Source organism: Haliotis rubra, unplaced genomic scaffold, assembly GCF_003918875.1.
Source record: "Haliotis rubra isolate DU_JTF1 unplaced genomic scaffold, ASM391887v1 Scf121, whole genome shotgun sequence".
NCBI lineage: Eukaryota > Metazoa > Mollusca > Gastropoda > Lepetellida > Haliotidae > Haliotis > Haliotis rubra.
The window spans coordinates 435,015-449,033 of NW_025765126.1; the positions used below are offsets into that span (position 1 = coordinate 435,015).

General features: G+C 42.4%; 1 protein-coding gene across 1 annotated transcript; it reads right to left on the reverse strand.

Annotated features, from left to right (window-relative positions):
• Window positions 1-2,021: 2,021 nt before the first annotated feature.
• On the reverse strand, window positions 2,022-7,897 carry LOC124265268 (IgGFc-binding protein-like). Its single transcript, XM_046700060.1, has 5 exons — window positions 6,668-7,897; window positions 5,178-5,271; window positions 4,255-4,308; window positions 3,719-3,904; window positions 2,022-2,050 (listed from the first exon to the last, which is right to left on the reverse strand). Exons 1-5 carry the CDS (start codon window positions 7,895-7,897, stop codon window positions 2,022-2,024), a joined length of 1,593 nt encoding a protein of 530 aa, XP_046556016.1.
• Window positions 7,898-14,019: the final 6,122 nt, after the last annotated feature.

Sequence of the window (14,019 nt, forward strand, 5' to 3'; positions counted from 1 at the left end):
TGTGTCTAAATTTACATCTATCTCGAGATCTAATGATATATCAACTGGAATGACCGTTAATGAAATACGAGAGGGCGACAACAAGAATTGACCAAACGATTGATACTGCATCAATTTACAATCAATGCAAACTGCAACAATTCAAGTCTTTCAGTTATATTTATATAAAGTACAAATTCGATCCTAGCAAAGACGAAAGACGCTCTTGTGAAACCCGAAAACACGAGTCTACATAAGACTCTTCAAAGATCACTCAAACCTTCGAAGCACACAAAGTCTTCAAGTCTTTGTAGAGAGTTCGAAAGTCTCTGAACAGAGGTCCTATGTCCAGCAGGATGATCCCGGAGATCACTCCAATGATGAGACTGACCCCCACGACACCTATTGTCCGGGAGGAATCCCTTGCGTCCCAGACACTGATATGTTTCCTGATAGTAGCAGACAGGTTGGTCTTATCCACAGAAAGTCTCTGCCCAATCTTCCTTGTGACTTCATCCAGTTCTTCTTTGTTGAGATCGGCGACTTTAGAGCACGGGCATATGCAGCTTGAGGACATCAGGCGTCGCACAGGAGAAGAGGTTGCTTGCTGGAGAAGAAGGTTAGAGGATTACGTCAGTTATGTTCCTGTAGACGTATCAAACAATCACAAACATAAACACACACACACACACACCAATGCGCATCCACGAGCAAACGAAGTGGCCATAGCACGTGTGCAACCAGCGACTTAAGCATGAAATGAGGGTAACGTGTAGTGTTGTCGTTCATATATGCTTTTATCTGTATAGGACAGCATTTAACACATGTGACTGAAGCAGACACCGACAACGGTACAGGTTACTTGGAAACTGGTGAATCCAGGTCGGGGGTAGCCGTCGTTTTTCCCTTGCAACCATAACGTGACTGGAATTATTACACAAATGGGCAACAAATGGTTTCTCCGCCTGTAGACCACGTGTGTACATCATGGGCCTCAGACCGCTTCACTCCGATTTGTGACATTCTCTACAATATCTGTCCTACCAGATTTGTATAGGACATCAGCGCCGTCAGAGAGGAACCGTGTAACAGGTCATCGAGCCGGAGCCAGACACGTGTCACGTTCCTCCCTGATCGTGCAGATGCAGAAAAGTGTGTTCGTAAAGAGGAAATTGACGCCAAACTGTACACAGGAAGTGCACTGATTGCAGATGGTTGTGACACGTGTTTTGACATGACATGTCAATACCAGCAACTAGTGTCAACTGTGGAAACATGTGTCATGTGGGAATATCCTGCTGCTTTCCGTCGATACATTAATCCACCAAATGTCACAACAAAATGCATTTGTGTTTATTGTCGGGGAGTACAAATAAGATTCAAGAGTTAAGGACACTAATACATGTAATTATTATATCATATATATGAATATTCGTTTTTCTGCTCCTCCACATCTACAAGTGCAGGCGCAATGCTAAATAAAAACATGAAAGTTTTACTTTAAACATCACGAAATGTAAACAAACTTAAACTGTTACAAGTGTCAAAGAGGCTGTTTTCATTTGCATGGGTGCAAACAGGAGAGCCTGCTGTGGCAATTTGACTTGTATGCCCCACCCGTTACACAATTAGCGTAAAAAGGGTATTGTTTCTTGCACGGCAGGACACAACGGTACCCCAGCAAGTAAGTGATAATTATGTCACCAAAAGTTTGAATCGATATGGCATTGCATAGCTCTGTAGTATTTCTTCGTAAGGCGAAAGTCCTACATCACGGTGAGTGAAAACAGTAAAAGTGAAAAAAAACCTTACCAACGATGAAGACGGCGGTTCTCTGACACAGTGTGGGCAGGATGTGACACTCTGAGCACTCCCAGTACTGATGACAGCAGCAGGTGTTGTAATCTCAGGCACGTCAACATTCCCACTAGCGCGTGGATTAAAGATTGAATGTGTTCTGTAATTGTCTGATATAATGTCTGTTTCTTCCACTCCAACACTGTGTGATACAGATACAGCGACGGGGACTGGATATGGCGTGTTTACCTCCAGAGTTCTGGGACCATCGCGCCTAGAAGTGACAAACTTGTCATATGTAGAAATGGGTGAACTGGCAGTGAGATTGGTAGGTGAAGTATATGTTACAGATTCCGCCGAGATGGAAACTTCGAATGACGTTTTCCAGTTTGTATGCATAACAACAAGTCCAGTATGGAACGAATGTTCTTCAACACCAGCAGTTCTTAGATCATTGGGTAATAACATAGAACTGACCAATTTTCTCCTCGTCTTGGCAGCAGAATATGCATCTAGTGATTCTTCTCCGTGTGACATTACGCTGGTCTGATGCGACGTAGATGAAGGGTACAGTGGTAGTGTCTGCAGCATGTTCCCAGAGATGCTTCTGTCGGTTTGGGGATGTGTTGCATCCTCTTTGTCATAGTAAGCGTCGCCATTCAGAGAGGAGATGTGTCTAGTTTGGAATTTATGATACCTAGTCATCTGTGTCGACACTGGGTAATATATTTCGCTGCCAACTGAAGACATTAGCTTTGTTAGTCCATATTCTGCAAATGCCGAGGATTGAGAAACAACATTCCAAAATATGTGCGTGTACATCTCAGTGTGCTTTGAATCTCTTTGGTTTGTTGAGATGATGTCACTGTTTCCAAACAGCTCCGACACCGATGCAGAAGGTGATTCGGGGAGAGACGAACCAGCATGGTCGTGGATAGATCTGTGAGGTGTACCTGAAGTGTAAGGTAACATGCAGAGGCATTACCACTAGCATGTTGAAATACGGGAGTTAAATACCCAGCATGATTATTACAGTGATACATGTTGATGATTATACATGCGGATCCCACTGTGTCTCGGAAACTGTAATGTTGTTTGCGGACATTTACCACAGAGTGTCAACGTGTGAGGTTGTGTTATGGGTTACTTGTGTTATGGACATTTACCACAGAGTGTCAACGTGTGAGGGTGTGTTACGGGCTACTTGTGTTATGGACATTTACCACAGAGTGTACTTGTGTTATGGACATTTACCACAGAGTGTCAACGTGTGAGGTTGTGTTACGGGCTACTTGTGTTATGGACATTTACCACAGAGTGTCAACGTGTGAGGTTGTGTTATGGGTTACTTGTGTTATGGACATTTACCACAGAGTGTCAACGTGTGAAGTTGTGTTACGGGCTACTTTATACTCCCAATGGAAAAACACCGGATTTTTTCATGTAACAGTTTATCGGTCATGCCATGACAGAATATGTCCGGTCATGTGAAATATTCAGCTGTTCTTTAACTTGTTTTGAGGACTGATGTATGTTACAAAAGACGTGATAGTATCCAGAAACAGAGAACATAATTAACCACTTAATGTCAGTTTCGATAACAATTCCAGTCCTAAGTTACAGTTGCTGATATATTTGCATACTAATTTACCATGCACCATGCCGTTAGTTAGTTTCCTTATGCGGAACTTTACTATGAGACGCTATGAGACATGCGATTCTGGGCGGTGGCCTAGTAGTTAAAGCGTTTGCTCGTCACGCTGAACACCCGATTTCGATTCACCACATATGTACAATGTGTGAAGCCCATTTCTGGTGTCCCCCGCCGTAGCGGCGTAAAACTAAACTCACGAACGAACGAACGAACAAACGAACGATATGGTTTTAGTCCGGACGACTACGGCTTCACTGAGGACGATGAGAAAAAGTGAATGTTTATTACCTGATGACGAGCTGTAACAAATGGAGGAGGTGATGCAGAGTTGAGTGTCGTTACTGTTGCCTGCGCACGGTTGACCATTGAAGGCTGGAGCGGGAGCGTCACAGGATCTTGTCCGGGTCTGCACCCCTTCCCCACAGTCTTGGCTGCAGTCTCCCCACGCCCCCCATTCAGACCAGAAACCGTCGACTGTGCGGGGGAGAAAGAACGGAAGAGCCGAATCAGGTCCATTGACAATATTCGACATATCCCAGGTTGAAGACAAGCGTAGAATATGTGCTTACAGGTGTAAGGGTATTTTGGCAAATGAATGGAAGGAACATGAATGGATAAGGACGTTCTGCATGCCTAAATATCATTGGCTGATATCTATTTCTGTGAGAATCTTGAAAATCACGTGTATTATTCAATGAGTATCGATTGTGTCACTGAGGTAGAGGTCATTTTTCTGCAAAGTTGAAATTGGAGTTGAACGGTAGTTCATTAACTTTGCCAATGGAGAAATCGGCTTGAAATTTTTACACTTGGAAAACATTTACCTGGAATAGTCGTGGCGCAGTCTTCATCCACATACCCGTCCTTGTCGTCATCGGCTGTGAATGAAGAATTCCCGGTTAACGATTTCACAATACAGTCTAATTCACTTCCGTTTATGTGAAAGTCGCTACCCACAAAGTGATCATTGAGCTCCATGTAGAAGTATCTACCTCTACTAAAGGGTAGTTGTCTAATTAGATTCTTAATGATCAACGACCTCTTTTTTAATAATATGGACTTTCCTTCAATATTGAGTTGCAACGTCATAACTAAATACTGTTAAGGGAAGTGTATCAACACACTCAATCAGCGACCTCAAACATGGGGGTATAGTTTCCTTCTACCGGCAGGTTTGGTTTTGAAGGAGGCCATCGTCATGCTCTGGTGCCAATTTTCGGTTGTAAGTCAGGATATTTCAATCGGTCAAATTTGACACTCTGTCCGCAGTTAAGACAATCACTAACTGTTAGTTTAATATGAATAATTAACATTGAGTTTACAGACCAATAAAGTAGGTTTTGAATGAGTTATTTTAAAGGCGGTGAGACAGCCTGGTGGTTACAGCGTCATGCCAAAGGGTTCGACCCACACGGGAACAACATGTGACGCATATTACCGATGTCCCCCGCTATGATATTTGCAGGAATATTGCTAATTCACTCACTCAACCTCTTTAAAGAACAACAGGTTGAGTTAATTTTCCCATTAACGTTCAACTGGTTCGAAGGCTTTATGTATCATTTGTCGATACATCTGTAACATTCTAAATTATTATGTCATACAAGTAATGGTCAATGTACGTTATAATGGAACATTCTTTTGGATGGTATTTCTATTATAGACTATTGGGAGCTTATCACTCAATGTTTAATAAGAACCTTAGTATACTTGTATTATTGGCATGTACATGTGTAAATATTCCTACCATTATCCCCTGGTAAACATAGTTCCTCGTCTATGAGGCCGTCACAGTCGTTATCAACCCCGTCACCGTCCGTTGATGGAGTTGCTGTACACACCTGTGGCAAACATACCAATATTAAAGCTTATTTACATAACATCGAGCGAGACATAACATACATGTAAACACAAAGAGATAGATATATCTATTTATCTTGCCTCACACATAAATGTCGTTTTCTGATTGGCTGAGCACTCTTCTTTTATTTTCAATGTACCCCGCTTGCAAGCGAGTAACATTTTCTATGTACCCCGCTGAGATGCCGAACTCATTTGGTGCTTCGTAGTAGTACTTCCTTATCTGGAGGGGCGGTGGGGTAGCCTAGTGGGCAAAGCGTTGGCTCATCACGCCGAAGAACTGGGTTTGATTCCCCACTTGGGTACAATGTGTGAAGCCCATTTCTGGTGTCCCCCGCAGTGATGTTGCTGGAATATTGCTAAAAGCGGCGTAAAACCAAACTCGCTCACTCACTCTTTATCTAGAATAACATTGAATCACATATGATGTACGGAAATTAGCGATGTTTTGCAAATGCAAATCGATTCAAGGGAGATAACTCTAACTTCTTGTCTTGTACTCCATACTATGATCCAATACCCGTGCTTCAAACAGGGAGATAACTCTAAATTTGTTTTTCTTGTCCAAACAGTTCAACATTACCATTGAGGTGTTCGGTAAGATGAGTACGTTGTTCACTGGTCCCTCGGTGCCTATAGGTTCATGTACCCTCAATGCTTCTTTATGTTCCCCTCGCCCTTCGGGCTCAGGGAACATAAACAAACATCGAGGGTTCATCAGCCCATGTCCCCATCGAGACCAGTGGACAACTTATAATAAACGATTTCACGTTTTTCATTATGGTACAAAGAACAGTTTAGGGCAGAGCAGTTATCACAGCTCAGATCAAGTTGTACGTACATAACATTGCCATTAGTAACATATACGTGTCCGGTATTTTATCGCAAATGAGACATAATAAAATTTCTTAATAGGGACTAATAAAACAAAAAGGTAATGATTATTTGTAGAGCAATCTCCTAAGAGAAGATTATATACACACGACATTATTTACGCGTTTCAAAATATGTCGGTGGAATCCGTTGATAACCACATCGACTAATAAACGGCATACTCCCTGATGGATCTGACTGATCTCGACGTTTCTGGCAGGAGCTCTGCGGGTTTTGGGGGGGTTTTTTTGGTATATATGGAGCAGTGAGGTCCTTGAATCGGATTGGATGCTCAAAATACACTTAAACAATTAACATAACTGATTTGGAACTATTGTGATTTCAGCAGTCATTCAAAATCTCTAGGACCTCACAAAAACAGAATAGTCTCAGTCTAAGTCTTTATCATCTGCTCAGATTCCACGGTTGAAAATAGTGGGGAAAATGTTATGACTATATCACTGGCGATACTTTAAACATCTGAACCTACAGGTGAGTGCTTACCGCATTTATTGGTGCGAGTCTCATCCCTGTTGGGAATCCATAAGTTTCTGATAATGCTTTTCCGTACAGGTAGCCTGCAAATAGGACTATTGCGGAGATGTGTCGGACTCTGTGCACCCCCTCTGGAAGGGACACGAAGGCACCGACGAGATTGGTCCCCGGAACTGACGTCCAGTTGCTGTCTGGAACCATTGGGCGGCCGTTTAGAATCAGTCCAGATGTCTCAGCAGAGTCGATGGCCAACATGAAGAAGTTTTGATATGATCCTAATGAAAATTTAGGTGTTGCGAATGTGTAGTCAGACGCCCATTGTTGTATAGGAGGGATCAGAATCATGGACGGATCAGCTTCTTCTTCATCGTACTGAGTCAACTGACTCAGGACAAACATCGCCACTAGTATGGCCTTGTTGCTGGTGATGAGGTTAAATTCGTCTGATGGGATAAGGAGTTGAAGATATTGACCAGCTTTGGCTAAACTGTGTGTTCCATGTCTTGTAACGTTCACAACAGTGTCGTCCTCACTGGCAACGAACCGGAAGTAGTCCCCTGTGGTTCTGTAAGGGGTTGGAACTGTAGCGAACCGCTTACCCCATGCCTCAACTGGTGGTATTTGCTCAACAAGATGGTCTTGGGTACTGCCGATCCCAATATTGGTTTTCATGTTCCCACTGTAGACGGACACGGGTTTATCTGAATCTATTCGAGATCCTGTCAGGTCCCCAACACTTTGAAATTGGAACGTACTGAAACGATCCAGGATAATGTTAATCTCGCCTCTATTTCCGTAATGCAATCCCTGGTAGTTGACACTGACGGCAGGGGTGGATACAGGGAGTTTGATTTTAATACTCGTGTCATCCTCAATAGCCGCAATGGCAACTTCACATTTCCTATAGGCTGGAGAGTAGCTGACAGAGAAGTGACGCTTACCTAAGACATGGGTGGGTAAGCCTAGGAATGCATCGTTAGAATAGTCCTCTTTGTTGACTCCGTAAACCACGATGTTGTTATCAGCAGACACGTATATGGCTTTACTTGAGATAGCTGTACCAATGTTTCGCAGTGAATTGGAAATAAACATTTGCCTTACTTCTCCGGGCCTTATAGTAAACGATTCATCAAGATCAGCTGACGGCCATTTTGGCGCCGTGACGTTTACGTTGACCTCCGTCTCCTCTGACGTGGCAATGAAGAGTTCAAGGTCATAATTGTAGCGAAGATTATCCATGAAGGACAGAACGAACTCTTTGCCGTTGTTGTTTAAACCGCCTGTAATTTGAATGGAGTGAGTGAGTGAGTTAATATTTAGCGTCTCATGCATCTCAGCCATATCGTGACGAGAGTATTTTAAATGGAATGGAATGTATCAATGAACGCGTTTGCAAACGCTAAACAAACGTAATACATGAAGCATTTAAATTCGGCATAGCAATGTATTTCCCAGTTTATATACTAATATACATTGAACGTACCAACCGCCTCCGTGGTGTAGAGGTTAGAGCGTCCGCCCGGAGAGCGGAAGGTCGCGGTTTCTATCCCCGACCGCGTCATACCAAAAGACGTTAAAATAAGGTACTTGTTGGTCCCTGCCTGGCGCTTGGCATTAATGAGTACGACAAGGACTGGTCGGCTCGGAGTCAGTATAATGTGTCTGAGTGGGGTATTCATGCTTCACTGCGGCATGGTATCTCAGTGGGCTAGCACTATAAAACCAGCTTAAGTCTGGACTAGTAGTACAAGCAGCCGCACATACACATACACACGCATGCACGTCGTCATATGAGCGAAATATTCTCAAGCACGACGTTAAACCCAATTTCACCTCACCTTGAACGTACCATGTATATGTTGAAGCACCAAGGAGAACACTAGAAGAATTGTTGCCTGAAACAAAAACTAGAGCATGTGAACATTGTAGAGTTGATAAGTGTAGAGAGGCTGCTATCTGGCCACTCGCGGCGCAATACTTGTCCCTTTATACGGCAATATAAAAGTTGGAAGAACTGTTGTAGATTATTGTCTATATAAGGAACTCTGCGGAGCCTAAAGCATGGTGTTTCTAAAAGGAAATAAACATGTCCAATAAACTGAATAACCCGATAGTGTGCACAATATATTAACTCATGACCGCTAAGCATCCCATACCATATCCTCATCAGCATCATACGGCAATACCACGGGAGTGTACACTTTGTACATGCACTACAGTCCTGCTTCGTCTATGGTATGTTTAAATTGAGTATGAGCACATTGTACTTTGTGTCACCACAAAATTTTGAAGTGTGAACTTAAGAAATCTCTAACGGTCATACTTACACTATCACGAACAACCTGAGACATCTTTTAGATGAACCTTTTCCCTCACCAGAGTCAGTCTGTTCTGTGTTGGAGAACTACCTGCTCGATAACACATCAATGTATTCATTTGTCATCGGTGCCTGAAAATCGTTTTCTCGTGTTTATTTCAACTAACATATTTCCCATTCCCTTTAAAAAGGTAAATATATGAATTTGTTCAATGCTCGTGTAAGTCGGAATACTGTCTGCCGTTGGTAATTGCAAACTGACATGTAGTGTGGAATGTAAACATCACAAATACGCCAGAGGCACGCTGGACGGAAGAACGCCAAGAAACGTGGTGAGTGTCCTTTCCTGTTGTCAACAGGAGTTCTCAGTGAGTTCATATCAATAGTGTATTTTTCAGGAAACACATTTAGACAAAGGGATTCGAAAAGCAGAAAATTGGAGTTTTTCCACGACGCTTATTGTTTGGTTTGGTTTAGTTTATTTTTTTTACGCCTCACCTAGCAATATATGGCGGCGGTCTGTAAATAATCGAGTCTGAACCAGACAATCCAGTGATCAACAGCGTGAGCATTCATCTACGCAAATGGGTCGTGACGTATGTCTTTCGAGTTTATTTTACTGCGTTTGAGTGAGTAAGTGAGTGAGATTAGTTTTCCGCCGCTTTTAGCAATATTCCAGCAATACCACGGCGGGGGACACCAGAAATGGGCTTCACACATTGTTTCCATGTGGGGAATTTACTGCGTTTGAATATGAATGGATGTGTGTTTGCCTTGTGAAGACACGTTCAAATGACAAGTGGGTTTTGTATTATTTACTTTACAACACTAACACATGAGTGAGTGAGTGAGTGTTCATGTCATGATCAGTATTTCAGTTGTGTCAGGGTGTGAGAGGAAAGCCCGTGCAGGTCCTAGATGTTTACCATTTGCCGAGGCCGACGAACTGACAAACTAAAACACTTGATCAGGGCGAACTAAGATCTGATCTCCTTTAACAAGTATCGTAATGGACCAGCTCTGCTCGGCTAATGGTCAGCTTAGTCAACTGGGGCACCCAATGACGAACTTAATAAATCGAAACCCAGCATATCAAGCTCTCGCACTTAATAAAGGTATGTCACTATGTGTTGTTCTTATACCATTATCATGACAGTAGCATGTCAGCCTGATGAAGACGTCAACAATAGATAAAACACACACACAGCACACAGTGTTTGGGGACGGTATTAACTCATGACAGTGACAGACTGCTACACACACTGGGAAGATCATTGCGTTGTAAGGTTTCCGGTAATTGCAACATTTATCATAAAGTGTCATATGAACACCACCCTCTCTTGATTGATGAAAAGGCCACGTGATTAAAATGGCAGAATGAAAGAAGCAAGAAACATACTTGCTCTAAACACTCGGTCGACACTGCAAAATGTTGGTTTTGGTAAGATATGAGTTCTGTCGGTGTCGATTTTAAGCTATCAGTTGATGAACATTTCATGTAATTGTTTTATCGTGTATTGTTGTGTATATTATTCTTTGGAAATCTGTTTTAGGTTTCAGATTGTAGTGGCTGCATGGGTTCTACAAGCCTTTAATCCAGGTAGGTGGTCCATGCATGTAGCTAATAGTATAGTTGATGTATTCCTTGACATATAGCAGCTCTTCATGTTTTCAATGGTAACGTTATTCAGTGAATGTTATCGTAGAGTGGATCAAACTGAAATGCAATATATGCAACAAATTTGCATGCATGAATATCCATTGGGTGAGTTTGGTTTTAAACTACTTCGGACAGTGTTATCACGAATTGTCACCTTAATGTAGATGGAAAAATAGAAATTCTGGACAAATAAATATACGTTCACCATTTTGGTGAGGCCCGAGACTGAAGGAGCAGCGAGAATAACAAATTGTGAGAATCAGGGTTAAGGTATTGTTTTCTATATCCTATTTTTATTATGTGTGTGCATTATATATTTCCAAACCATATAATCGCCTATGGCCATGTATTATTATAATAGCATACATTGAAAAACGTTACTGAAGTTATCAATTTGGAACAGTAGAGCATATTCGACGTTAAAGCTGCAACAATAAACACTCAATGTTGACTTAAGATGACAACGATTCCAGTCAACCAGCCCTGCTCCAATTTAACCTCGTGAGTACAGGGTATTGCTTTCCATGGGTGCTTATATTACTGGGTCATCGTGAGGACCCCAGAAAAACAAAGTAGGCGATTCAGTGTGACGCACAAATGTTTTGGTCGGAATACAGTCATCTGATAAGGAACATTTACAAGGATAATAACCATAAACACCGCGAACATTTGATGCCATCACTGATGTTCATACATTCATATGAATTTCACAGCCTTTACACAAAAGGAAATTTGTTTTTGGGATAATCAAGACTGGGTATTCTTTTTCACAGATGTTCTATAATTAGTCGTTGTTTTATGCCGCAGTCAGCAACATTCCAACTGAATCACGGAGGCCGGTAAATATTCGGGTTGGGGAAACAAATATTAACTTAACACCATGGGGTACTTAGTTACCGTACCCGACAATCCAAATTTACATCTTACCCGACAATCCCATATATATCCTGGATCAGACATTATACCACTGTACATGTGCATAAATATTTATTTCCTATATTTCAGGTGTTTGTGGGGTAAGAATAGACCAGAAAGGAAATAACTTCATCGTAGCATTTCCTGACAGCGGCACAAATGACAACGTCAATCTCCTGGTCATTACGTCAGAGACTGACGTCAAAGTCTACGTCATGATGGACGGAGAAAATGACACTGAACATTTCCTTTCCGCCGGAAGTTCGCGACACATTTACTTCCCTTACCAAACGACGGTATTTTCCAACATGGTGGTGGAGCGAAAGGCCATCCACATCGTAGCGTCAGACAAGGTGTCGGTGTATGGATACGTGAATCAGTACAATGCCATGGACGGTTTTCTGGCTCTACCTGTGAAGACCCTGTCGGACGAATACATCGCCGTAACCTATTACAGCCACGCTGGTGCAGGAGGTAAGCATGAGTGAGTGAGTGTATTGGGTTTGATGCCGCTTACAACAGTCTTCCAGCAATATTACGAGAGGGTCACCACAGCGTCACGCATAGCAAGCGTTCCAAACACTGATCGGTCGAAGCTACCATGAGACAATAATAAGGTTGCCCTATTTATTTTGGAGAATGGCGATGAAGTCCTTCTGTTTTATTCATGTTCATTCTATTTTGATTTTAGGGGGCACATATCAAATTCATCCAATGGCACATAAGCTATATAAGTATGTTCCAGGATTTTCGAAGCTCTAAGATAGTCGTAAGTCCATACAATTTAACTTTAACATTAACTCGAAAATCGGACCTTTGTACTAGACTACATTGTGCCGAACGTTTCCCTACATCTTCCCTCATATCCCCTAATCACTCAATCTGTAATAAATCCGGATCCGGATCCACAAAGCGGTCGTAAAGTTCGACCAGCCGTAACACTATACCATACCATAGGCTTACGAACGGCATAGTGCTACGAACGTTTTGTGGATCCGGCTCCTGTTTCTGATCATGCAGTTTCCCATGGTTATGGCAGATGCGATAATTTCAAACAATGAAGGGGAAATGAATGTTTTGTTTGAGTATTGTTTGATTAGTTTCTTCTAATCTTTGGTTCTTCCTAAGTGTTTTATGTTTTCACCGTGTTCTGCATGCTTAATTCACACCCATGTGGCATCGCATACATGAATAACCTAAATATTCTCATTTTGGCACCTGAATATAAAATATATACTGGTGAATGAAAACAGAAGTGTCCACGTGACGCGTAAAGCGTGTCATGGACGTGCTTCCAGCATTTGTAGGGATACATGTATGCCTCACTGTGGCACATGGACATTGTCAAGATCGTGAAATGACCTCAAAGCAGTAAGTTCATCTCTTGTTGTTTCAAATACTACAAGAACTCATATATAGCCGCATAACCAACATGACAAAAGTTCTAACGTGACCACTATTCATTTACGTTTCAGGCCATGTAATAATTGCTGCAACAGAAAACGACACGTTTGTTAACGTCACACTGAGCACCACAGCAAGCTGCAACAACACACGAATGATGCAGGGGGAGGTCCTGGCGTTCAATTTGCAGATGAGGGACGTTGTGCGTGTGTACTGTGACCGAGACATCACGGGGACTCTAATCAAGGCTAACAAACCAGTTGCTGTTCTCTCCGGAAATCCTCTCACTCAAGTCCCAAAGAAGGTGGACTTTCCAGACAATCTGGTTGAAATGCTGATCCCAACATATGCATTCGGCAAGAAGTATGCACTGGGCCCAATCGCTGGTCGCCAGTGTGGGGTTGTATATCGGATCGTTGCTGAACAGCATGGCACAGAGGTCTTCGAATCGGACGGTACCAGACACGTCCTGTCCGCTAGAACCTTTAAGGATTTGGACTTTACCCAGGCGGATTACAAATGTATCACCAGCAGCAAGCCGGTCATGGTTGTTCAGTTTGCAAAAGGGCAGGCTGCTGATGGGTCTGCGTTAGAAGGAGATCCCTTCATGGCAATCATGCCTCCTGTTGAAAGATACACCTCCAGCTATGTCCTGGATCTGATCACATCTTCAAGTACACCTGGCTATGTCCTGGTTCCTTATGTATCAGTATTTGTGGCCAAGAATGACAGTTCAGGTCTGGAGTTCATTCCACAGTCCTCCTCCTTCCGTGACATCCCTGGCTGTGACATTACAACTGCTTCCATATCTGCTGGACAAGGCGAACTCACTCTAGCGCATCGTGATGGAAGTGTTTTCGGGGCAACGGTACACGGCCTCATCACATTCAAAGCTTATGGATATCTGGCTGGAATTGCCCTCGACAATTTTTCAGGTAATTTCTTTAAAATCTAGTTCATGCTTTGCCTTGTAATTGTATAAGCATGTTTTAGATTAATCTTTTGGAAGAATAACTTCTTGTGCCTTGTGTTAAGAAAATGCTACATTTATCATAACATTAAATA

What these genes read in the sequence shown, in the direction of transcription:
- LOC124265268 (XM_046700060.1), bottom strand. Translation starts at nt 7,897, where the DNA reads ATGGATAATCTTCGCTACAATTATGACCTTGAACTCTTCATTGCCACG. An exon ending in GACTCGCACCAATAAATGCG is followed by an intron (nt 5,272 to 6,667) that starts GTAAGCACTCAC and finishes TGTTTGCCACAG; the next exon opens with GTGTGTACAGCAACTCCATC. An exon ending in TTGTTACAGCTCGTCATCAG is followed by an intron (nt 2,051 to 3,718) that starts GTAATAAACATT and finishes TGTCACTTCTAG; the next exon opens with GCGCGATGGTCCCAGAACTC.